The 26,787-nt window shown below is 41.1% G+C and overlaps 3 protein-coding genes across 4 annotated transcripts; 2 read left to right on the top strand and 1 right to left on the bottom strand.

The window, feature by feature from the left end:
* Window positions 1–1,646: 1,646 nt before the first annotated feature.
* On the top strand, window positions 1,647–4,980 carry LOC104423151 (probable histone H2A variant 3). The gene is made up of 2 exons (XM_010035613.3): window positions 1,647–1,972; window positions 4,418–4,980. The coding sequence occupies exons 1-2, from the start codon at window positions 1,865–1,867 to the stop codon at window positions 4,712–4,714; spliced, it is 405 nt and encodes a 134-aa protein (XP_010033915.1). The 5' UTR covers window positions 1,647–1,864; the 3' UTR covers window positions 4,715–4,980.
* A 1,389-nt stretch (window positions 4,981–6,369) lies between these two features.
* On the bottom strand, window positions 6,370–11,907 carry LOC104423150. The gene is made up of 7 exons (XM_010035610.3): window positions 11,267–11,907; window positions 10,496–10,803; window positions 9,570–10,295; window positions 8,631–8,759; window positions 7,916–8,119; window positions 7,161–7,361; window positions 6,370–6,869 (listed from the first exon to the last, which is right to left on the bottom strand). Exons 1-7 carry the CDS (start codon window positions 11,541–11,543, stop codon window positions 6,747–6,749), a joined length of 1,968 nt encoding a protein of 655 aa, XP_010033912.2. The 5' UTR covers window positions 11,544–11,907; the 3' UTR covers window positions 6,370–6,746.
* Window positions 11,908–12,717: 810 nt separating this feature from the next.
* LOC104423149 (plastidic ATP/ADP-transporter) lies at window positions 12,718–26,462 on the top strand. Of its 2 annotated transcripts, XM_039303845.1 has the most exons (6): window positions 12,718–12,729; window positions 22,977–23,752; window positions 24,518–24,772; window positions 24,872–25,015; window positions 25,105–25,452; window positions 25,707–26,462. In XM_039303845.1, the coding sequence occupies exons 2-6, from the start codon at window positions 22,994–22,996 to the stop codon at window positions 26,046–26,048; spliced, it is 1,848 nt and encodes a 615-aa protein (XP_039159779.1). In that variant the 5' UTR covers window positions 12,718–12,729; window positions 22,977–22,993; the 3' UTR covers window positions 26,049–26,462. The 2 variants fall into 2 exon arrangements, with proteins under 2 accessions (XP_039159779.1, XP_010033911.2); XM_010035609.3 differs by lacking the exon at window positions 12,718–12,729 and having other exon boundaries at window positions 22,753–23,752.
* Window positions 26,463–26,787: the final 325 nt, after the last annotated feature.

Raw genomic sequence — 26,787 nt, 5'->3', positions numbered from 1 at the left:
AGTGCACTATTTAACACCAATTTCTTATTCCGTCCATGAGATTTGTGCAGATTGGTCTGATTCTATTTCGCTTCACTTGACTCTCTCAAACGCCGAAAGGGGGCCGTGCACGCGAAAAACTTCAATTTTTTTACACGACCGATGGTTTGGATACACTGCGCAAACGCAACTCTTTAGATAATCATAAGAACGCGTAGAGCTCGTCCTCCACTTGGGCATCATTTTTCACGTCATTGCTAGGGCCTGTACCCGCTCGATACCGTCGTTGCACATTGAAAAATGCGACGAGAACGTCCGTGTCAAGGCCAGGCGATGAATTAACGACATGGTCGGGAATGCGAATCTTCGAAGGGGGATGAGAATGCAGGGGGGAAGCCCGTCTCCAAGTTGTGCATTGTTCTTACATGCCGCGAGGAGCTGGACAAGCTTCATGTCGTACTCGTAGAGTCGTATCCCGGGCGAAAGAAACACCGGAAACGTCGTCGTCGTCGAGGCGGCTGTGTGTAGAAGCAGGAGCAGATATGATATGGCACACGATTGCTGTCTGGACAGCATCGACTTAGGGCGTTCGGCTTGGGCTATCTTCGAAGCTGAGACTACTCGTCAGCGAATCGCCCACGTCCACCTTTTGCTTTTTGTGTGGCTAATTGCATTCTTTTTCCCCGTTTCGGACGCAAGAAAAAGGGGTAGGAATTAAAGTCTTATGTCGTTTAGGTTTAGCATTGTAGTTCGAGATTCCAAATGGCCTAACACCGTAAAAAAAACGTCAAACTCTAAATTCAATTTTATACCTTTTTTTGTCCCATAAAAAAATCAATAATTTTGAGTCTAGTCTCAATCCATTCTAAACTTTCTTTCTTTGTCTCGTAAAAAATCACAAATTTTAACTTAAATCCTAAATATGTCCTAGTTAACCATCCGTTTAAAATTTCTCTTGACAGCCAAGAGATGGAAAAGTCCTGAGCATGAGCTCTCTGACCATCGGAGATGGAAGACTCTTAAGCATGCATGAAAGATTGAATATCAAGTGCAAAATCGAAAATCCCGAACAAGATGAAAGGAAGACTATTAAAAGTAAGTGTAATCCGAGAAGGCCGACCCTAAATGCTATAAGTTTTCCCAAATTTTGGATCCAAGAAGACTTCACCCTAAGCGACGTCTCCTTGGATCAGAGATTTGGGAAAAAACTAGAGTAATAAAGTAGAAATGCCACATCACTAAGGACAATTTCAAACAGAGTGTTAATAGGGTAGATTTGGGATTCAAGTAAAAGTTGTTGATTTTTTAAGAGATAAAAGAAAAGCTTAGGATAGATTGGGAGTAGATATAAAGTTGGGGATTTTTTTTATGAAATAAAAGTTTTAGGGTAAAATTGAGACTGAAGGTAAAGTTGACGGTATTTTAGGGTATTATAGGCTAATTCTGAATAGAGCTGGATTTTCAATTCTATTTCGGTCTCTCCGCGTGTGGGCTTCAAAGCGCTCTTCTTAGAGTATCCAAATTGGGCCAGAATGGCAGGCCTCGATTCGGCCCAATGGATCGTGACGGGCGGTGACAACGAGGGGGGAGGAGCCCATCCACCCCACGGGAAGCGCGATACCTTAACCCAGGCGGAGGGCAATTTCGCAAATATAAAGTCTCGATCCTCGAGCTCGTCTTCGCCTTTTCCAGATCGCGAATTCGCTCTCTCTCTCTCTCCATCTCCATCTCTTCCTCCTTCTCCAGTCCGCCTTCGACACAGCGTCCTCTAACTGTCACTTTCTCTCTCTAAAACCCTAGGAGAGGGCCGAGTTCCCGGCGGCGAGGGCGAGGGCGAGGGCGGTTGGTCGGTCGGTCGGAGCTTCGATCGGGTCGGGTCGCGAAAATGTCGGGGAAGGGCGCAAAGGGTCTGATAATGGGGAAGTCCGCCTCCAACAGCAAGGACAAGGACAAGAAGAAGCCCGTCTCTCGCTCCTCCCGCGCCGGCCTCCAGGTCTCTCTCTCTCTCTCTCTCTCTCTCTCTCTCTAGACGAGGTGTATAGGGATCGCGTATTTGTGTACGGGTGGGAGTGTACGGATACGGATTGACTCGGCGTAGGTCGCTGATCTCGGGATACGTAGTTGATTTCTCCGAGGTTTTGAATGTTTTGGGCGGACCTGCGCGCCACGTGTTGAGCAGTCTGCGCTCAGTGGTCGGACTTTCTTCACGGCCGAGACTTTTTGCGCAGGGAGAGGGGTTTGAATATGTCTAGGACGCGAGGACTGCCGCTGTTGAAATTAGGCCCGTGCGGTATGGAGCCGTCGGTGGATTAGGTTAGGTTTGCTCCGCGCGCGCGATTATGGTTTGAAACCCTAATTCTTGCCTGGACTGCTTGGGGTTGCCGTGTCCCCCGCCTGCAGCTGGTATGACAATTTCCCCGAGGACCGTCTTCGGGTAGAATGCTGTCGACGGCGGCACGGATGAAAATTGTGGCCGAGGATCGTAAAGTTCTTTGTTTTGACCGGGAGTGTTGGGCTGAGTGTTCCAGATTGTTTTTTCGCTGTACGATGTGTAGCTATTTTCGACGGCCACAAGCTTTGTTTTCATCTGGGGAAGTTTGTGCTTGTGAATTGTTGACATGGCTGTTCTTTCTGAGTCTTTTTTCACATGGGGAAGCCTTCTCTGTTGTGCTTATTTTGAACATCCACTAGCACCTGCTTTGGAAAAGTATTTCTAATGAAAACAAAGCTGAGGATAGAGTATGCATACCTGAAAGGATCAAAAACTTATGGATGTTGTCAGGAATTCCTGTTCCCTTCTTGCGTATTTCAGATAGGATTTGATGACAATTGCTCTAGAACACGGCCACCATGAGTCCGTGACTTGAATGTGGGTTTACTTGTTATCAGGTTGCTGTAGGAACTATTGTATGCGTGATAGCATGCACCTTTACTGACAGCGTCCTCAATTCTTTTAGTCATTGCCATCTACCTTGATTTATGGAATTGTGATGTTTCATTCTACGAATGAGATGTTGAACAGTTGATTGGTGTTAAGTTACATGTGCAACTTTAGAAGAAAAAGGTGTAGGTTGAGGGTTCTGATCGTAGCTGCACTCAACCTGCACCTTGTTTTGTTTTTATGTTCCCTTGCACACCATTGCATAAAACCACTGCATAGATTGTTGATGTTGGTCATTCGGTATGGTTTTGGAGAGTTATGCATTTAAAGAATAGGCAGTAATTTATCTGAGAACACTTTAGCATAATTTTGGTGCTCTGTGATATTCGCATCTCCCCACCCTTGATTGCACACTACTACTTGAAGCTCATCCTGACCATGAAGCTCATCTCCTCTTTTCTGCATCTGGCAAATTGATGCGGATGACATTTTGCTTTAGCTTGTGTGCAATATGGTTTGAGCATGCAAATGGTTCTTTTTAGGTGAGTGGACTGTAGAATCTACAGAATTAGTGGGGATATCTATTGACAAGTTCACTCGACAGGTGTTCGTTAAGTATTTTAATTAGATACGTGAACTCTTTAAGATGCTTCCTGGAAAAATCTAGAGTAAATGGACTACATCAATCGGATGTTATTGGCCAACAAAGTGGAGAAATGATAAATAGAAAGTGAACAGGATTGAGGAACTCTCAACAAGTAGTTTTGACACCTTGCAAGTTATCAGTAGTCAACAGTGGTTGGTTTCCTGGCTTTCTCTGAACAAATGATCAACAGTTGAAAGAGCACTTTTGTGGAGAAAATCTGTGCTCTAAATGGGCAGGAGCATTTCTCAGATAATTTTTAGAAAGGGGAAAAAACGATCAGCATTGGCCTGATGGGAGCTCTAGACATTTACTGGAATAAGGGGTGAGTTTTTGATAAGGGAGATAATGGAGTATGTTTGAAGCTAGTAGTTTATGGTATCATGCATGTTTAGAGTGGATGGACAAGCGAAGATATTCACACTACCCAATAATGTAAAAGTATAGATGAGCTGCCAAGTTTTTTTATTTTTGTGTATGCAGATGAAGTACATATGAACTCACATTTTTGGGTTGTCTCCGTATTTGATTAATTTAAAGTATCTCTAGGAAATTTTATGGTTGCAATTGGGTAATCTGTTAAAATACTCTGGCTGTCCTGCGTTAAGGCCTCAAGATATGGGAGTCTTGAGTCTGTGTGTGCATCTTCTTGCTTTTATCACAGCTTTTGGTTTTCTGTAATTTTGATGGCTTAGCATGCTTTTGTGTCAAACATTGTCCTTCTATTTCTATAAGCATACATAAAAAAGATGTATGACAAACTTCGGAAGGGGGGTTCCAATTGTATTGTAGGCAAGGAAACTAATTTTGTTTTGCTTGCTAGTTTTATATACTAGAGGAGTGGCCACATAATCGTGGTGTGAACATAAAATTTGAATGTGAGATCTGATTGTAGCCCCATTTGTTCCATACAGTTTCCAGTAGGCAGGGTCCACCGTCAGCTGAAATCAAGGGTTGCTGCAAATGGAAGAGTTGGAGCGACAGCTGCTGTTTATACTGCCGCTATCCTTGAATATTTGACTGCAGAGGTTCTGGAGTTGGCAGGCAACGCGAGCAAAGATCTGAAAGTGAAGCGTATCACACCAAGGCATCTGCAGCTGGCGATCCGGGGAGATGAAGAGCTGGACACCCTCATCAAGGGAACCATAGCCGGTGGAGGTGTCATCCCTCACATCCACAAGTCGCTTATTAACAAATCTTCAAAGGAGTAGATTGCTCTCATCGTTGCTTCGTTTGGTTCCATGTAATTTTTCAGTTAGAGGAAGATGAGGATATTGTTGGTCTGTTTTTTTAATTTCTTCCATGTGACAAATCGGACGTGCTTATCTTAGTTAATCTTGTGCTAGCTTAGGTGGTGTTTAACAGAAGTTGCGTTGCTTTTGGCATCCCTTCACTTTCTCTCTCTTTTGAGTTTTAACAGTGATACAGCTTCCCCTTCTTAGTGGGTTATATCATTGCTTCGTGGATAGGTAAATCATACTCTAGAGTTCATGACAGTTAACAATCAGGCCGTATTTTATCCGTCGTTGCAGTTTGTACTAGAGGCGTGCTTCTGTTTTCTTGAGTGCTTGAGAATGGCGTTTTCACTTTGCTTCCATTATAGCTCCGTGTCCACCTGACGAGTGATGCACGTTCACACGCTTCTCTCCGGATTGCTCCATGCATCTTTGAAATCTGGTGAACCATCGCGCCATCCTCAAAGGGTTTGTCGGGATGAACTTAGCATTCATAGCTCATGCGCACCGGGGACTTGTGGGGCTGCTCGTGAGGTTGCCGTGCTTCAACAACAGGATCACGGTATAATTTCTCATGGGGTTGAATGATTCTTATGCGGGCACAAGAAGCCAAATTTTACCAATGAATCCTCTTCCTACTGTGTCTAAAGTGCACTTTCCTTTTCATTGGAAAGAGGAACGACAGAGGTCCCTGATCAAGGCTAAATCCCAGTCACAATCATGATCCACCCGCTGTTGCAGCCACATGCGGTGGAATGAGCAAAGTAGCATTTGGATCGCCAACCCAAATTTAAAGGCGGAAGGCAATCCATGCATTGTAACTTCTTTCGTGGAAGAGATTGGCACACCGAGCCTTGGCGTCGGCAAAATCTCGGGAACCACCAAGCTTCTCAATCGGATAACCTAAAACAAATGATTTTTCAAGCCAACCATGGCGAGACCAACGGGTATGATGAGCCTTTTTTTATATGACTTAGACAGGAAACAAGCCTTCTGTAGCAAGAGTGGGGCATAGCACTTCCAATTCCCCGCATGGCTTTCTCTTCTTCACTCAGGAGCAGCGGAGCATCTATTGGCTCTAAATCCACCAAGTAATGTTCCCTTAGCTAATGTGACAGGTGAGAAGAAAAAACAATCTTCGGGCAATAGACTCTGGTCATATGATCGATACGACACGACGATTTGAATTCCTTAAAAACTGTCGTCCTCGTAATGATCCAGAAATCACATTGCCAAAAAGTGATTTGTACCCGTCCCGTACTGGGGTTTCTCGAGTTTAATCCCGACTCACGTTACCATCATGTACTATACATATCTTCTTACAGATTCAACCTACTGGTCGTATTTTTTTTTTCCTTACTCCTGCGACTTTCAGGATCTACTAATGAAGGTGATCGGTTTGGATAAAGAGCGAGATGGTCTTCGTTATTTTGACACCTACGCTCGATCCGTGACATCCATCTCAACGACAATTATTTCTCACATCGTCGATTCGTGGCAAAGTTTTGAGTCATCCAACTTTGGGCCTTTTCTCATATTTTTCTTCTTTACATTCTCACGTTTAAGTGTAAATACGACATTTGTCCCTCAACACGATCAATCCTGAAACTATTATATGGAAACCAATCGAGTACTAAACCTGGTAATTGAATCAAGACAAATGAATTTCATGCAACTCTCAAGTCCAAGTTGATCTGACCAGGTATTGGTCCTTGTAGCTTTCACTCTACAGTGCTGTCGCGACAAATGACTGCCCACAAGCATATGCGTCACCAAAATCAAGTGAAAAGAATTAAGATAAAATTACAGATGAGGTGGAGATTGCTCTACAGAAAAAAAGTCAAAAAGGCTTCAAGCTAACACATCAAAATTACCCACCGGAGAGACTTTCTTCTCTTCCTCTTGTTGGGGGTGAGTATGACCCAAAAAAGAAAGGGAAAAGGAAAAATTAAAGCCCCCTACAATAGATAACACCATCTATTTCTCTATTATAATGTGAAGCAACAACCTATTGATTCACTGCTTCTGATGTTGATAAGAGCTTGGTTATGAAGGGTGATATAGCTGCCACTAATGCCTTGGGGCACTCCTCGTGTGGAAGGTGGCCACAGCCGGATATTGCAACCAGACTCTGCATTGTAGATATGCCATGAGACCATCTTAACAAGAGACTTAAGAGAACACAAAAGAAAGAATCAATGGGAGATTCACATGCAGCTTTTTCTTTCCTTTATTCATCTTGCACATATCACAGCCTAAATCAAGAACAAACAAGCAGTTTTGTCTAAAATGGACTCATGGGGTGGGGGTGGCAACATATTGCATTTCCTAGTTAAGCATATATAACTGCCTCGACCAAAGTTTTAAGCCATGTTTCAGAATTCACAGAATTTAACATGCGGTTATGAGAAGAAAAACTTACAGAATTTACAAGCTTAGATGCCATAGATTGGGTAGATTTGAGAGAAATGAGGGCGTCTTCAGCCCCTGCAATAACCAACACAGGTATGTCTTCGACTGCTTTGAGCAAGCCTGCCACGTATTGGGGCGACAGGACAAATTCGTAAGAGAGTTTTCCAATCTCATGAAGTGCTTCATCCCAACCTTCTACAAACAGTGGCGCCTGATTGACACCAGACAAGACAAGTAAATATAAGACAAAAGGAAGCACTCGTGGGAAAGACCATCTCTTCTGAGAAACATAATTACAACATAGAGTTGCTAAAGTTCAGAGAGAATTTCCAGATGTTTGCTCGGTTGATCCCTCTGATCATCCCCAATAGAATACAAAGAGAGTTCATACAGGTGCATACACAGTAAAGGCAGGGACATCTCAATGTTCAACTTGCTTGATTTTTCCCAGACAAGCTAGTTTTCTGCTAGTGTAAATACCCCTCTTCCAAGAAACTGCTTTGGTTTTCCATTGACAAGGAACAATTTGATGTGGATAGTTTCCAAAGTCCATTATCCCATGTTACTTATGCACACAAGCAGAAAAGTTTCTTGGTTCAATTACGACAGGTAGACATGCTGAGGAGAACTTCTAAAGGTAAAATGTTCGTGGAGCACTGGCATGGTCTTCAACATATTGTGTAATGGAAACTGAAGATTGCTATAAAAGTATATGCAAAAGTGAAACAAAACCACAGCTATTAATGATCTAAAGCAGCAAAATACCTTGTAGAGGCTGAAAAACTCTGGCGCTATCTTCCTTGAGTCATACCATGCACGACGACTCACCACTTGAGCAATCTCTGCTCGCAACAAAGGACGAACCAAGTGCTTTTTGCCCAAGGAAGTATGCAAGAGGATCCTCGCAAAACCAGGAACAACTTCTCTTGACAAGCTGACACTTACCAGTACAACACCCTCAATTACAATCTGATGCACAGAAGGCCAACAGTGATAAGTCACGATGATGTAAAGGATAAAGCAAGAGGCTAACGGAGATAATTTTGTAAGGAAAATGCCACCTGACAGCTAAACTCTTCTCAATGCTAAAATACAGAACTTATGAACAATCAATGGACATATGTAAGATGTACTCTGAAACATTTTTCAAGCTGTTTAATTTGCTAAACTCGCTTCCAAAACAGGATTGAAGAGCCAATCTCATGTGTGCGAAATAATCTCTAACACACCGTGTTATTTCCTCTTATAAATGCATTGCTTATAAAATCTTAACAATTGATAAGAACTCAGGAATCAAGACAACCAATAAATCAGCGATTCTTTTATAACAAGTTAACTGAGGCCATATTGCAATAGAATTATAACTCCATGCAATCTCTGTACCATATAACCAAAATGGACCGCCTAATTCTAGACGAGTCCAGGCACATACTCAAATCAATTTCAAAAAGCAAGAAGACAAGACCAGAGGCTTACGTACATTGAAAGAATTTGATGATGCCTGAACCTTTTGTGCAGCCCTTAAGGCAATCTGGCCACCATCATCATGACCGACAAGCACCACAGATGTGAACCCCATCTCCGAACAGAAAGAAAGAAGGAGATCAACCTGAAGTTGACAGAATCAAAACATATTTTAAATCAAGAATTGAAAAACAACCCATTGAGCCCAGAGTTAGCAAATGCAGCACCCTTGAGAGGAGTGCTAGTTCTACATACCACTAAATGAAAGAAAATTACCTAATTAGAGCTATCAACCTAATACAGCCCAAAAGAATATAAATATAGGGCAACCTGTATCCAAATGATCCTATTAATGTGACAATATCTAGCATTGGTCATTTTGCAAGCTACACATCATGTCTCCTTCTTTCATCCCTTTTCATTAAGACTTCATAAAAGGGTTTTCAATGTTTTCCCCATATCATCAAACCTCAGCTACTCTATCCTACCAAAAGGTGAGAGATTTAGAACCAATACCGTGGAGCCATGGTCAAGCCTTATGCTCACAATAGTAATCTATTTTCCACAAAAGATTACAATAGTAATCTATTTTCCACAAAAGATTACAATAGTAATTTGATATAATATCTTTGTCCATAATAATGCAAGTCATTTCTTGACTTCTATATTGTGCCTCGCTAAGTAGTGCTTTAGAACTCAGGATAATAGTAAAATGGGACTTCCAGCTGATTTCTAGGGCATAATTTCGAAGACACCAAACTTCTTATTGACTAGTCATGTTAAAAAAAAAAAAAAAGTAACGGTAGGTTCAAACTCATTATGTCATCAATTCTTTTTTCATAATCAAGACATTGTAATCAATGCACCAAATGGGGAGAACTTTGAGAAACTTTTGCAGGCAGCTATAGGATACAACAGGGGTAATAATTTCACTGAATTAAAAGCACACAATTACCTGCGTCTCCAGCTTGTAAGGATTAGGCATTTCTTCTTCCTCCCAAGATTTGCGTCGTGGCCTGGAGGTTAATCCCCATCCAGGTCTGTCAAAAGCGACAACAGTACAACCGACCTGCCGTGAAAGCACTCCCATAACATGCCTCCAGGAAAAGACTCCTCCTCCAAATCCATGTATCAAGACTATCCCAAATTGACCACTATTGGAATCTTGCCCAAAAGTTGAGTTCAAATTTTTTGCTCGGTTGTCCACATCAGCATCATCCAGGTTCAATGCAGGAATTTCTTCAGCAAGAATAGGATAAGGTACAGAGCTATCCAAAAGTGGAGAATACAGCGAGGAAGTGTTGAATTGACTGCTATAGCTCCTCTGAAGATATTGAGATTTTGGCAAAGCACTAAATGCCTGCCTATCAATATTTAGCCGACCCATCACTGTTCGCGGCGAGGTGCAGTTAACATTGGGCTCAGAGAAGGCAGCCAGGGACAAAACATGAGATGGTGAACTTGGCAAGCAGAGTTTATAATGGACAGTAAGCCCTTGGCACGTCATAAATAAGCTGTCAGCATCCGTGAGGAATCTGATTGGTAAATCACCTTCGCCATAAGCGGACTCCATTGGCCTCTGCCTCATTTCAGAGTCACTTTTTGGCGTCCTCCCAGCAGTTGGAGTCGGTGACCTCGGGACCTTTTGGTAACCGGAGAAAATGGTTTTGCAGGAAAGAACCTGTTAAATTCAGAGTATGCAAGAATACATTCAGAAAGAAGCATTCTCGGGCAATTCAAACCACAAATTACTCAGGCAAATCACCAACTCATGCTTGAGAAGATACAAGGATTTATGCCATGGATAAGATTCTCGTAGCTGTCTCAGACAAGATTTTCTTTATCTTATGTTATGTAACCACGAAATTAACCCAAACTTACTGCTTCAGGATCAACTCGGTGAAATAAAAGTTTCCTCCGTGCCCGGCAGCTGGTTCTATAAGCAACCACAGTATGGCCCAAAGCAAATACGACCGAAGACAGGAACAAGACAGGCATGCCCCATGACTTCTTAAAATGAAGTTTCTGCCTCGCCGGGGAAGATGGAACTTCAGCTTGCATTTGAGAGTTTATAGAAAAAACACAAGCCTTGACCGAAAGAACGAGGATAGAGATGACGGAGGACAGAGTAACGGTTCCCAAATAAGGCCCATGAGAGAGAGCAGGACCATCGCACATCGCATAAACACCTGTTGCAGAAGTAAACAAGAGCAAGCACATAAATGCGTTTTCTTCGATTCTCTTAATAGAAAGCCTTAAGGCATCAATTGCTGGTCCACACCAATTCGACATGGCAAACATAATTATCAAGACTGCAACACTAGTCACTAACATCAAAAAAAAAAAAATCGAGGAATGTTAAATTACAAAAGCCACCCATGACTCAAACTGCAGAGCCCTTGTAAAATCATTCCAGAGAGTTCATCAAAGGCCACAAATTCTAAGCTGCAATTTCAGATTCATATCAAGAGCACCAAAACTAAAAGTTGAAAGCCTAACATTTCCCCAGCCGAACAAAGAGAATTGTCCAGAAAGAAAGTTCTCATCTTTTAAACAGCAAAGCCAAAGTTACCGATGCCAAAGAAAGAACGACAAATCCTCGAACTCTACAAAAGGAAACGAAAGCTGAGCGAACAGGACGTGAACACATACACATGATGATCAGAGATCTAACGATCGAAACCAATGGAATGTCCGTCAAAGAGCTCTTGAACGAATATCGCCTCAAATGCTCCCTAAATCCGTAGCAACTCACGCAAGTGAAGCTCGGGACCAACATCCACGGCACGACGACGTCCCCTACCGCCACCAGCACCGGCAGCGACGACGCCAGCAGCGACGCCACCATCGCCACCACGAAGAACGCCGTCCGCGCGATCCTCCTCAGCTTCTCCACCAGGTGGCAACACCCCAGCCCCCTCGCCGCCATCTCTCCTCGCCACCGCCGCCGCCGCGGCGACGATCATCCAACGGCGAGCCGCCCGCCCGGTGATCACGCGGCCGCGGTCGGTCCCGGCCGGGCGGGGCTCAGTCGTCGAGGCGGAGGCGGAGGCGGGGAGGAGGAGGAGGAGAGGCGCGAGACCCTAGCCGGCGTCGACAGCGGCGGCGCCCTGGCCATTCGCCGGGGGGTAGAGCGGCGGGAGGCGGCGGAGGGTGGGCGGCACGCGCGCCGGCGGCGATTTTCCGGAGGCAAGGCGAGAAAACGGCAGAAGCTGCGGAAGATTTTGAATTCTCTCTCTCTCTCTCTCTTTTCTCTCCTTCTCTCTCTAGCGTGTCTGACCCGACGGCGTGATTTATCTCGGGCCCTCTTTGATATAGTCGATCTTTTATTATTAAAAAAAATTCGGCGAAAATGGTTTAATTAAGGAAAGTGGGGTAATTGACGCTGTTAATTAATTAGTTTTATAATAGGATTCCATTTAATTTCCATTTGTCGGGTCCCTTTTTTTCCAGTCTCGACTTGACAGAATTACCCTTTAATTCGGGAAATAAAATAAAATAAAATAAAACAAAATCTCGGCCCTTTTCTTTCGGGATGATAAATAAAAACGATATATTTTTTTTTGGACCGTATTGCCCCCAAGCGAGGATGCTAATTTTCATATTTGGGAGAGCCCGACGACATGGTCATTCCTAATTAGGAGTTCTAGAAGTGCTCCGAGGTGGTTGGGAGATTTTTCCAAAAATTGATTTTTCCACATTCTTTTTTTAATTCTTGGTATGGAAATTTCTATTTTGGCTTGTTCCTGGAATTTTCTGCCTTTTTCTCATTGAGGCGCATAAGCTCGTTTTGGGCTTGGATTCTGGTCTTGTAATCAGTGGAAATGGAAGCCGTCGTCGAACGAGATGAGCTCTCGTGAAGGTTAGGTGGCAATGGTCGAGACAAGAGATCATGGTCCATGATTGCACTTTCTAGGTAAAAATATTTTCACCCCTCCAAGTGATTGCGTAAAATCAAGGGGTCCGCTTGTCCGGAAAAAAAGAGTCGAATTTCCGTGGTATTATTTTGTGGCAAAAGTGATGTAGTATCACTGGCTTTTGCTTGGACCGTACCGACCGTGAAATTGCATTTTGTCGATTTGTTTTCTTGATAGGTTGAGAGAGAGAGAGAGAGAATTAATTCAATTGTATAAGTTAAAATCAAATGAATTCACAGGGGATATTTTCTTTTAAAAATGGAAAAAGCGGCTCGATTGATAGATATTAAGATCAGACAATGTTAGCATAATAGTGTGGGCTCCGCTCCTAGAAGGTGTACATTTTGGCTTTCAATCGCTACATCTATTTACTTTCACCTTGCATGCGAGAAACACCATGAACCGTCCACTTGAAAAGATTTTATTTGACCAGTGATTCACGAATTCTTTCGAAAAATTACATCAGGATAGTACTAATTATGACCGTGTCATACCATATAATCCGTTCACGAGGCAAAATACTGCGTGCTTTAAATAAATAAATAAAAAATCGAAAATAGGGGGAGCACTAATTTTCAAACCTGAGGGAAAAAACCCAATTATTAAATAGAGGCGTGCAGCAATTGAGCAACGAGAAAATTAGATATTAAAGTGGGGACTTGGAGAGTTGATTAGTTTAATAAAACAAAATCAAGTCAAATCAGATTGAAAAAATTTCGAAGAGATTGCGCGAGGGACGGCGAGGAATTGGAGAGGAGAGGGACGGCGCGATGGCCGAGACAAGGTGGTGGCCCGGTGGCGTGGGGCTTGCCTACCGTTGGACTTTTGAGACAGAGACGGATCCCGGTCAGGACCGGAAGATCTGCGCCGTGCTGCCCCCCACATGCTCCTCCCTGGTCACGTCGCTCTCCCGCCCCCTGTCCCCTCCCCGGCCCGCCCCTGCCGTCCCGCCACCACAGGGCGGATTCCTCGCTGTCCCCGCCTCTGCTCTCAGGCGTACGCCGGTACCAGACGCGTGAATTGTTGGCTCATATGGACTGTTTGATCACGGTGTGTACAATGAGCTCTCGTCTCGGCCTAACTCTATTGAATGCAAGTCTTGTGACGATTTGAATAGCCTAGAGCATGCCAAATCTTCATTGATTCGCGACATATGTTTGACTTGTCTCGACTTAATAAAAAAAAGGATTTCTCTTTGTGAAAGGAGCCACTCGCATCTCAACTCAACGTCATCAATTTTTCTGGCTATTAATATTGATCCATTTCACATCAATGTCAATCGTAAGAATGAGGTCAACTACCATAAACGAAATAAAAAGTTCAAATTCCATCTATTATGATATGAAAATTCCAAACTTTTTTTGTCACCCAAAACTCTAAATTTAAATACCCAAAATTTGTAGATGTGTGATATGTACACCATTTATTTCGATTCCATCCGGACTATATTCATCACACTAATATAAGTTCCAAGGTTTATATGACACGTGAAAAAATTGGATATTTGTGTTATAATCGGCAAGTTTAGTATTTTAGGCGATACAAAAATAAAGTCTGAGGTGTTTGTGTCACGTTCGGTATGATTTAGAATTTTTCCTTATATTAACCTTAAAAATAACTCGAACTTCGATTAGTATCTCTGTTCGACACGAAAAAATAGTTTATGTTATATTCTGGGAATCCGAAACGCATGCCAATTGGCACTATTTTTCAGGCCAAAAAGCTCCTTCCGCTTTTCTAACTCTCTGCGGCTTTCTTAGGATGTCGGGTTGCGATTTGTCTTTGGCATCGTTTGGCCCGTCCACCGTTGCGTAGCTTCCGGCCACCTAGCTCCTGCGGAATGATTGTACTAAAAGCGTTAGCATCTTATGATGCTCGAGGCAGGTGCTCTCCCTTTAGTACTTGTCTGTTCAACTTTATTCAGTTCTTAACCATAATAATTAATCACATAGATCTCGTTAGCAGGCGCGCCATAATTTGGGCAATCGATTTCTCTATCTTCTTGTCCCTCCGTATGTGCACCTGTACAGCAATAGAACTTCCAAGGGAGGTTTCTCCTTTTGGATAAAACAATCTTCAAGAGAGAGCTGGTGTCGTGCTGCTTTTCCTCAAACATAAAGAATTTTTATGTTTCAATATATCCTGACATCAAAGGTTTCGATTGCTTCACGGTGCACGAAAGAACGATGTAATTTACCTTTTTAAGATATACATGCACGGTGGATTCTTTATATTTTCGTACTTTTTGAAATACATAAATAATCTCTATTAAATAGACGAGCTATCTTTAACTAAAAATATTCTTCGAGTGTGCAAGCCAATGTAAGATGCAGACACGTCATTCTAAGTCTAAATGTTGAGCATTCACATTTCAATACATGATAAAAAGGTTGTGTGCAATGCGAGTGTAATCGCTCTTCGAGATTTATGGAGAACTCTACATTAATAAGCTATCTCAATGTGTAGACACGTGATTAATTTGACCAACTGCATAGATTTTAAATGGGGAAAATTGGCACAAATGGTCCAACGCACAATATTATTAATGAACTGTTAATTTGTTCAATGAATTCCTTGAATTTTTATCCAATATATAACGCCATTCTATAATTTATATTGTCTATGAAGTTTAATCAAATACTTAATGTGGTTCATGAACTTTCAAACATCTTTATATAGCCTAGGGAATGCATCAAATATTTATTAATAATCCAAAATCACATCAAACAGATTAAAAACCTAGGAATTAAATTGTATATTGAGTTAAAGTTTAGAGATTACGTTATATAAATGAAGAGTTTATAGACGATATTTTACATTGGTTCAAAATTTATGGATCATTTGCGTTATTATCCCATTTCCATGCTATCTTCCAAATTGAAAAATCGATTCTTGCGCGACAAGTGTGCGCAGGAGATTAATGAGATCGCTAAGCAAACGATAACCTTTTGGTTCTTGCATGACTAGTGTTTCCTTGGCCTCCGTAAGATTACGCCCCGTGGCAGCGTCTCGCTCGGCTTTTGCTGTCCGAGCAGGGCTGGAAAACGGCCGGTCGAGGCCGGTCTTGATCCCGGGCGTCGGGAAAAAAAACAGCGTGCATCTCTCACTTTCATCGTATTTGACGAAACTTCGTTCTATCCAATGATGTTAGCAAAGCTAAGCTGTTATCTCTCCTCGCGGAGCTGGACCGCATTGTCCGGATTACAAAGCTCAAAGGGCTGGGCACAGCGCCGTTGGATCACGAACAAAAAGGTGCGCTTTATATATCAGGACAGCTCGGTCATTTTGGTTTTTTTTTCCCTCTTAATCAACAAATTTTTGGGAACAAAAACAATAAAATAAAATAAAGGGAATTCTTGGAAAACTCGAGGAGACAAAAGGGGCAGGTTGGCGCATGAAAATGGGACGTAAGGTTGGACCAGAAAAAAAGAGCAAAGTTTATAATAGCATGACACGATTGGACATGAGCCGTCTCATCCATAGTCATCCGATCTTTAGGATAGATTGCTGATGTTGCCTTGGGCCCTCCACGTTCCCCTGTAGGTAGATAAGGCAGTTAAACCGAGACAGCCGCTATCACTTTACGTAGACGATTAGGGCTGGTCTGCTTGAAAGAAAACTTCATGACAAAAGATAATTCTTTTCAAGAAATCCTTTTTCTAGAAAGAAAAAATATTTTTCCTTTTTCAGGTTGGTAAATTTACATTCTAGCAATATTTTCTTTTTAACAACAAATGATTTTTCATTGACCGATTATTTTCAATGGACCAAACGCAGAAGAATCCATCAAAAGATGATTTGTATGTAAGAACAACTTTGAAATGGATTCATGACAAACATCCCTAACCTCCCGAACTAGGGCAGCTGTTGAGTTGGAAAGGGTGATTTGTGTGGACCAACATAGGCCTATCGAATCACAGATCCGCATCATTGGTTAGGTAGGTGGCAAAATAAAGAATGGTGCTAAATTTCAAGATTCTTGTGGAGGGAAGTTTTGAACCATAACGTCTCTCTTTTTCAGCAATGATTAATTTGAATTCCATAATTGTCACATAGTTAATTTTTTTTTAAAATAAACCAAAAAAAAGAAAGATAATTTCCTCCCAATTGTCGTGCAAAAATATATCAAAGCTAAGGACGACTTTGCTGCCTCGGAGAATACATCGAGTCATGAGGTGGTCCCTTAGGGAAGACTTTCCAGCTTGGGCTGATTCGGATGATAGCCCCACAAGATTTGACATGACCTTCTCTATATTCCTATGCTCATGTTTGAATTTTGGAGTCTTTTTTAATACAGAGGTCGGTGTCATCCAGGTTGGTCCAACGGTATGAAATCCACTCATCTTTTGTTGCATATCATAAGTGCGTCTTAGGTAGCCATTTCATTCCCTAACCTTCCCATCGTGCCCCGATAACCAATGACCCCCCCCTTTTTTTTTTTTCTCCTCTCGAGAGGTTGATTTTAGCGTCCAATAGACTCCGATGATGGTTTCAACGGGCCAGAAGGAAACGTACGTTGTCCTTGGAACTTGGCTCAGGTTCGAAGAAAGAGATGTGGCGCACGGTACGGGATCGAATTCTCGTGCTATAAAGTTGGAGGAGAATCGTTTTGGGCCACCGATTTAATGCTTTGATATGAAAAAAATGGACCCTCTTAAAAAAATTTGTGGTGAGGGCTGTTTCTTCCTCTCTTTTTTTGTTGCCCGAATAGGATCCAGCCTACAAAGGCATATATAACTTCTTTTTTATGGCCATGCATAAAAGTGAATGTGCACACATATTTATTTCGAGGAAGTTCGCTTAAAATATGTAAATGGCATATCTACAGGCAATTATGTAATAATTCCACATATTAGGTGAGTGGCGAATCGAAATACTCAAGTAAATATCTCAAAGGTTAATTATTTAAATCGGAGATATAGGCTATCAAACGGGTATTTTTTGTCTAGCCCGTGCGTTATTATGTTCCTCAACTCCATTGAGTGAGTCTGTAGCATATATAACTGGCCTAATATGCTTGGGCTTTATATCTTTAAGGAATCTTATAAGGGATATCGTTGGCCTAAAATATTTTTTCTAAACAAGAATTTATGGAATGGAATGAAAACCTTGATGAATATAGTTACTGAAATAAAAAACAATTTATGTGTCAGTAATTTAGCGCTCGAGTCTTTTCGTGCGTACAACTTTTTACAGTGTCGACATAGCGAGTCCAATCTTTAATTTATCCACTAATCGCCTTGCTTGCTTGGTCGTGACATTCTTGAAACAAAAGCTGATAATTCGCACTAGATGACGTTGATTGAAAATCGGAAAGAGTTGAACCATGAATCAGATGTCACTCCCCTTAAAAAAAAAAGAGAGGAAAGAGGAAAGAAAAAAGGGACCTTCAGATACAGGGAATTTCGCCACAAAATCATTTATTCCATTAACGTGCGTCACACATCATAATCTAGGCCTGCCACGATGACCTTTTGACCAAGGCTAAGGCTAATGCTTCCAATGTCGGAAAATTGAAATCAAAGGTCTCACACTTCATAAATTGTCTCCGGCTAACTTGGGAAACGCCCTTTTACCTATTTTCCCACTATAATGTTTGGTAAGACCTTAAGAAAAGTAGGGTAGGTGAAAGTTGGAGTAGTAAGCTTTCAAGCATGAGTTATCTTATTGAAACCAAATGATGAGTGTCGTAAGAAATTATCCAATGACATTCATTATCATTTTAGAACTGAAAATTCTCTTCCACATCATTCTAACGTAATACGCTCATCAAGTAAATCGGCTAAGCTTAATCGGAATACAGAGTACCTTTACAATTTTCTCTACTATTGCCAGTGGATCAAGGACAAAACTCGTGGAAGGGTCCATGATTAAAGTGATCTTATCATTATAAAGAAATTATATATATAATTCGTTTTACCATAATTCCATAAAAGGGATTTCTCTATGGCTACGCCTACAACAATGCCAAAAAGGCCTATTTCGTGGAAATTCTCATGCCTGGGTTTCTCGAGACCGGGCCGATATCTCGGGCTAGACCCAAATGACAAAATTTAGGGCTTGGGGGGAAGTTAGATGAGGGCTCTTGAGCTCGTAATGTTGCAATTTCAACCTCGGGGTGGGCCCAATTTGGATGAGTCGGGCCACGACGCCAACACCAATTTCCTGGTCACAATTTTCTGATCCGTACCGGATATTGCTTACTAGAGGATCTCTCGCTCATCCACTCTCTTACAAATGAAATATTAGGCATCACCGGTCTTGAATTAATCATGTTTGGACAGGTTTCTTAGAGGAATAATTAGGCAAACAGTCTCTAAACTTTGGATCAATATACAATGTTGCCCGTGAACTTTTAAATTTAATGAGGTTCCTAAATTTTAGTCCAATGTATAGTATTACCTCCGAACTTTTAATTTATTCAACATGGCATTTGAAAATTTAGTAAATATTCAATATAGCTTTTAAATTTTATGAAAATATCCAATATCATTCTTCTATTAATTCAAGTCAATAGAATTTACTTTTCAATCCTATAAATTTGAACGGTGACAAAAAAAGGAAAAACATTACACATGGATTCAAGTAATCCTTTTTAATTAATTTATTTTGTTCATTTTGTAAAAATGATTATCCATATTATTTGATGACGTGGAATTGTATCGTGATTTGAATTACATAACTTACGTGAATAATCCACGCGTATTTTTTTTTTTTTGGGTCCAGTGTTCAAAAGTATAGGATCAAAAGTCAATTTAGCAAGTTACATTAACTTAGATTAATAAAATAACAATATCGACCATTTTCATGTGGTTCAAGAATTAGATATAGGGTGCGTTTGGATTAAGTTCCCATCCAAGCCCCAAACCCTTTCATCCTAAAATAGGGTGTTTGGCAACCATTCCCCAAGGCTTTCAAGTGAAAGTCTCCCTTAATCTTTGAAAAAAAAATTTTCTTCCTAAACTACCCTCATTAATATTTCATATTTCCATTTTTATCCTTATATTTATTTATTTTTTAAATTAAAAGAACGACCCTTAATGGGACCGTGGAGGAGCGCCGCCGGCGAGCCGGATCCGCGCGCGGCGTCATCGGCCGAGGTCGCCCGAGGTCGGGCGACCTCGGCGAGGGTCGCGCGACCCCTCGAGGGCCGCCGAGAGGTCGCCCGAGCCTCGGGCGACCCGCCCGAGAGCCGCCGGAGGTCGCCCGACCTCCGGCGGCCCTGGTCGCGCGACCCTCGCCGAAGGTCGCCCGACCTCGGGCGACCTTAGCCGACGGCCGCCGGTGCGGATCGGCTCGTCGGCGGCCGACCCTTCGTCGGTCGGCGAAGGGTTTAGCTGAATTTTCAAAAAAAAAAAAAAAAAAAAAAAAAGAAAAGAAAGAATAATACCCATCAAAGCCCCTTGTGAAAGTTTCTTTTACCAAACACACATTCAACTCAAAATCCATTTGCAAAATTTTTTTACCAAACACAACCGCATTTTTCCCAATTAACTTTAAGCTTTCAACATTTGCATTGGACTCAAAGTCCATGCAAATCGGCAACCAAACGCAAACCCCATAATAGATACTAAAAGTAAAAGGATCACAACCACCCACCCGAGTGGCGTTGGTGGTGACGAGCTTCTCCCCCTAATGCAAGGGGAGGGGTTCGATTTCCAAGCGTCGTAGGGTGATTTATCCGGTGGCATGTGTGTGGTGGCTAGCATGTGTTGCCTCTAGGATTTACCCCTCATTACCCCGGGCCTTTTGGGCTGCCGTATTGGTACAATGCGCGAGTTCCCCAGGTAAAAAGAAAAAAAAAAGTAAAAGGATCACGTTGAATAAATTATAAATTCGAGAATAATATTGTATATTAAATTAAAATTTAAGAATTATTTATAACGTTTTCTTTTCTTATGCGAACTCACTCCAATTGTGATATTCATATTGAAAGTACTCGAATTTTGGTAGTGGATTGAAGTGTTGATCATTGGCGCAAGTATGTCCTGTTTGTATGGTAAAAATGACCGGACCTAAGCGGCGATAATGTGTCGGGCCGCGTGCTTCCGATTACCGAGGTGGGGGTGATGGGCTTGTCTTGTCTCCCCATCTATTTATGTATTTATTTATTATTTTATTTTGGCTTTATTGCTTTTTTTTAAATTAAAAAAAAAAAAAAAACCGACGGAGTCCCGAGGGTGACGAGCCAAGGTCCAAGAACCGCAAGACAATATATAACTTCAGTAATATATTTCTGACAAAATTAATTTATGACATGGAAAATAACTTGATGATATATTTTGTTCATCAAAAAGTTCATAATGAGCCTTTTCTTTGGAACATCAACCATCGAGAAGAAAACTTACCACATCAAGAGGATATAATACTTTTAGAATACATATTTAGGAAACATTAATAGATTTAATTTATTTCTTCGAGGAATGACGTGTTATATAAATACAGAGAGATAATGGCGTGTCGTGATTTTTCCGAATTAGTAAATCGGGCCAATTAATTGAGCAGGTTTAATTCTAAGCTCTTGTTAAACTAATTACTCCATTGTTATTTTTATTACTATTTGGACATCTTGAGTCTTGACGGGGAAGTCTGTGATCCAATCAAGGCAGCTATCCCTCGATTTGTTTTGTCAACAAATTCTTGAAAATATATCAACCCGAGGTTCGAGATTTAGGTAAACGCAAAAACAATGGCACTTATAATTCTTATCGATTCCCATTAAACTTAGAGCATCATATAATTACTAGAGCAAGTCAAAATATTGGAACAAGATTGTGGAATTCATATCAATACGTGAATCGAATGTCTAGTGTTAAGCATCTAGTTTTGCAACATCAAATCCTTCTTTACGGGTCGCAATCTCTTCTTTAAATCAAGTCACATGTTTGGTTAATCCCAAAAATCTCCTCCGAACCTAAATTGGACAAAGAGATCCATACGGATATTTGAACGATCCGAAACCTACACGTACAAGATCGATATTCTTCGTAGCTCCTCTTGAATGTTTTCAAGTGACCCGCCTTTTGTCAATCCACCTGACATCAATTCTCATCCGTTGATTTCTTCAGTTTTCAATTCCCCCAATTGTTTTGAGAATGACATCAATATCAAGTTGACAAAAGTCACTAGTTGGATTGGATGCTCATGTTAATTATTGAAAAAAATTATCATAAAAAAAAGCCATAGACCTATTATACTTATACTAATTCAAACATAATTTTTTTTTTTAATTTAACCAATTCAATCATAAATCTTTAGATGATTTGTCAAATTAATTATAGATCTTTCAATTATGCCAATTTAATCCTCAACCTTTCAACGATTTATCAATTTAGTAATTTCAGCTAATTTTGGTAAGAAATCGATATTGTGGTAGTCAAGTCAATGCTAATCATTTTACTTGGGATGACCAAAACCGATGTTGACAATTCTTTGATGTTTTTAGTAATTTTCCCTTGATTATCCATTAAATGAATGTGGATGGTTTCTAGCTTTTTATCACTTTTGTTCCTCATCCCATTCCAATTCATGCAACTTTATACGCACGTAAAGTTAACGTGGATGTTTTTATAGCGTTATTATTATTTTTTATATTGAAATGTTCTCATTTTATTTTCAATTATTTCTTTACGTTGATCAATTGAAAACATGTTACCGCTGCTCGGTGTATCTAAAATGATTTACTTTAAAGATAGGTAAGAGATAATTTCTTGAAGGTAGATACATCACAGCCCAAAGTTCATGCACACGAAAATTTACTTATTTTCATAACTCTAATTATCAAATTTTATAGAATCTAAGTTTTGCCGAAATCAATACCGTGATATATATGAAAAATAATTGGTCAACAATTTCTAATTTATCGTAAGAATAACAATTTATTATTATAAATTATTGCGAAGTCCATATCTTTAAGAATTTATTAATTTATAACTCATAATAAACATTATTCTATAATTCAAAGACTATTATGTTAACAAAGCCTCTTTGAGATATAATGACGCGTATGCCCTTTGGAATCACGTGATTAATTACCTACCTACTAAGCACCTACTAAGCACGCGGATTTAAGGAAACTTCGTTGGAGCAGTCCAGTTCGGCAACTCGGTCAACGGCAGTGAGTCCTGGAAAAAAATGCTATTATAATCCTTAAAGAGGTTGCCGTCGAATTCATCAGAGTTTCCTTAGAAAGTAGGATTTGGCAGAACTTAAGGGGAGGGGCTGTCATTTTTACAGCATAATTTAAGGAGCTTTGTGATGGTGGGACTCCGAAAGTATGTCGACGCTGTGTCCTAAAACCTCGAGGGTTTTGTGCGTGGAATGCTATAAAAGCTATCGTTTTTATCACAACTCTCTCTGAGGAATTGATCTTCTCCAGCCACCTTATCTCTTCCCTCCCCTTTCCTCGTCTCTCTCGTCTCACGTTCTCCTCTCGAAGAACCAAAGAGAGAGAGAGAGAGAGATGGAGGCTGTTCTCAAAACCAGAGGTCTCATATCTCTCCCACCAAACCCGAGGAGCAGGTTGCTCAGTCCATCTCAAGGCCTGAAGCACCGAATTTTGTCCATAAAGCCACAAGCGCTTCCTGGGTTTCCTTTATCTTCCAATGGGTTTCAGGGATTCAATGGCTTTATCTCGAAACCCAGTGGAATATACCAGAAAAATAGGAGCTTTCATATTTGCAAGGCTGAAGCAGCTGCGGCAGCTGATGGGCAGCCTTTGTTTGCTGAGCCTGAGGAGCCCAAGTTCTTGGGCATGGAGGCTGTGACGCTCAAGAAGATTATCCCACTCGGGTTAATGTTCTTTTGCATATTGTTCAATTACACAATCCTTAGGGACACAAAAGATGTGTTGGTTGTCACAGCGAAAGGAAGCAGTGCAGAGATCATACCGTTTCTTAAAACTTGGGTCAATTTGCCTATGGCGATTGGATTCATGTTGTGGTACACGAAATTGTCCAATATGCTGTCAAAGCAGGCTCTCTTCTACTCTGTGATTGTTCCTTTCATTGCTTTCTTTGGGGCTTTTGGGTTTGTTCTTTATCCTCTCAGCAGCTATATTCACCCTCAAGCTCTTGCGGACAAGCTTCTTGGAATGCTTGGGCCGAGGTTTCTTGGTCCACTTGCCATTATGAGGATATGGAGCTTCTGCTTGTTCTACGTTATGGCTGAGCTCTGGGGCAGTGTTGTGGTCTCGGTCCTCTTCTGGGGATTTGCCAATCAGGTGAGGAACATTTATCATGCTGTTATAAACTTAAGAAGGGAAAATCTCTCTGCCTAGTGAATGAGATATTATGTAGTTCCATATCTTTCTGGCTTGTGAATGGGAGCGTATCTACTCCAGTTCTATCATTGGTTCTGGCCAGTGGATCTCATTTTGTGCTGTGTGTAGAAATTTTCATCGATTCAAAAGGCATTTTGTTTCTCTTAGTCTCGCATAAGTTTAATCCTAAGGAAATAGATATCACAATCTCATATGCTACCTAAGTTGTGTCTTGTTTCTGTAAAATTCTAAGGTATATGAGTCATATATGAGTGTCCCTCTTGTTTGACGAGGGGGCGCTTCGTGTTTTGATTGAGTCACGACAGAGTATCTCTTTTGGTGTTTGATCGATAGATTGTTTGTGCTCCCATTAGTCAATATTATGTTTTGTTATCCTAGAAATTCTAACTTTTGCGTTTTCTAGGATTTTTTCTGATATTACTTGGAGATTGAGTGAATGATGTCCTGCTTTTGTTCTAAGCGACCAAATAATTCGGGGTTATTCTGTGATTGATTGCCTTCTCTAATTCCTCGGATGAAGAGATTATGCTAATAGCTTAGTTTAGGCAATTAATCTTACTGCTACTGCTCTAATTGTCTGTGTCATTTTGTGCCATTTTAACTCTCGTTTCTGATATTGGATGAATTGGGGTCAATGTGTATTAATTAGGCATTTTTTTTAGCTCGACACTGTGTGCTAATGCTCCAGATATGCTGTTTCTGCAGATAACTACTGTGGAAGAAGCCAAAAAGTTCTACCCTCTTTTTGGACTTGGAGCAAATGTTGCTCTTATTTTCTCAGGCCGGACAGTCAAGTACTTTTCCAATATGAGGAAGAACTTAGCTCCTGGTGTTGATGGTTGGGCCATCTCCCTGAAAGGGATGATGAGTATTGTGGTGGTAATGGGGCTTGCTATTTGCGGTCTTTACTGGTGGGTGAATACGTTTGTTCCTCTTCCATCTCGTAGCAAGAAGAAGAAGGTAATCCTCTACATCAGTATATTTTTTACATCCTAGTTTTTGGGCTATCAGTTAAGAGCCAGTGAAGTAAGCTGATCGGACTTTCCATTAATCTCGCAGGAAAAACCCAAGATGGGAACCATGGAGAGCTTGAAATTCTTAGTGTCTTCAAGGTACATCAGAGATCTTGCCACATTGGTTGTTGCATATGGTATTAGCATCAATCTGGTTGAGGTCACATGGAAATCCAAGCTCAAAGCTCAGGTAAATCTTGATGGAGTTTCTCTCTTCCTGGCTCATTGTTGATAGGTTCTTTTGATTTGTAACTTTTGAACCTTCCACTCTTCTTGCAGTTCCCTAGTCCGAATGAGTATTCTTCCTTCATGGGCGATTTCTCCACTGCAACTGGAATAGCTACCTTCATAATGATGCTACTGAGTCGATATGTATTCGACAAATATGGATGGGGAGTTGCAGCCAAGATCACACCTACCGTCCTGCTTGTGACAGGAGTCGCATTCTTTTCTCTGGTTTTGTTTGGCGGTCCACTTGTACCAACTCTTGCGAAGTTCGGGATGACTCCTCTTCTTGCTGCTGTGTACGTTGGTGCCATGCAAAATATTTTCAGCAAGAGCGCCAAGTACAGCTTATTTGACCCCTGCAAGGAAATGGCTTATATTCCTTTGGACGAGGACACCAAGGTTCAGATTAATTACTTCCATTCCCACACGAGTTTTCTCTGTCACTTTCCTCTTTAAATTTCAGTCATTTTATTTATGAAAGTATGGACAGGAAATTTGCTTCGTAACTATTGCCAAAGCTGTCGCAGGAGAAGATTTGGACTGTTGAAATTCATAAGAAATGGAAACATTGGAAAATTACCTAAAACTTGTATGTAGATTTTTATACCTCCCACCCTATCATTCACTCAGCAATTTTCAAATGCTTGCTTCAGGTTAAAGGGAAAGCAGCCATTGATGTCGTCTGCAATCCGCTGGGGAAATCCGGAGGTGCTCTGATTCAGCAATTCATGATCTTAACCTTCGGCTCTCTCGCCAATTCGACTCCATACCTTGGAGGAATACTTATGGTGATCGTGCTCGCATGGTTAGCTGCAGCGAAGTCTCTCGATGCCCAGTTCACTACATTACGTCAGGAGGAAGAACTTGAGAAGGAGCTGGAGAGAGCTGCGGTTAAGATACCGGTTGTGGCTCAAAATGAGAGCGGCGATGGGTCTCTTGCAAGCGATTTAACAGTGAAACCAGCAGCAGGAGACTCCACTGGCAAATCATCATGATTCTGTCACACACATGTTTTTGTACCATTGAGCAAGAAAGAATAATCATCGGCCAATGCTGATGAGAAGCAGAGTTAGAACCTTAGACATAGGACATTTCTTTGATCAAAAGGAGGACAAAAAAGAAGAAGAAAATGTTACTTATTCGAGCATTTTTGAAGTTCCTTTGGCATCCTGTGATGAGGTGCTTTCTGATTTATGGACTTGTATTACATTCAAACCCTGTATCTATAATTCTTCATCGGTAGGGATTTGAGGCTACTAGTAATTGCAGGCTTGTAGAGGGGAAAACAGAGAGAAGCTTTGAATTCATAATTGGGAGATCAGCTCTCACTCTCAGAGAATGCCAGTTATTGTGTTTCCTCATTGAACTTGTAGGATTTGCAAGTTTAATAGATCTTCCCTTTTGATTAACAAGTGCAGTAGATCTTAAGGGATTGTATCCAGCAAATCATATGGAATTATACGCGAGCTAATTAAAAATAGTGAACCCATCTATACAGATGGCATGCGGTTTGTCTGATCTATTCACAATGATTATGCTACAAATGATCATGAGCTTGTTTGATAAAACTAAAATAAATTTATGAAACTTTAGGACTAAATTTTAGGTGTCAAAAATGAAATTAATACGTCGATCATTCAAAAGTAATAGCTAAATTTTACTAATTCCTCACCAAAGATGTAGCGATGACAATTAGTTGTAGGGATACTGACACAAATTCATGAACTTTGATCT

The sequence above is a fragment of the Eucalyptus grandis genome, chromosome 10 (assembly GCF_016545825.1).
Source record: "Eucalyptus grandis isolate ANBG69807.140 chromosome 10, ASM1654582v1, whole genome shotgun sequence".
Lineage (NCBI taxonomy): Eukaryota > Viridiplantae > Streptophyta > Magnoliopsida > Myrtales > Myrtaceae > Eucalyptus > Eucalyptus grandis.
Note: the sequence above shows the minus strand (reverse complement) of the source record. Positions and strands in the feature narration are given on the sequence as shown.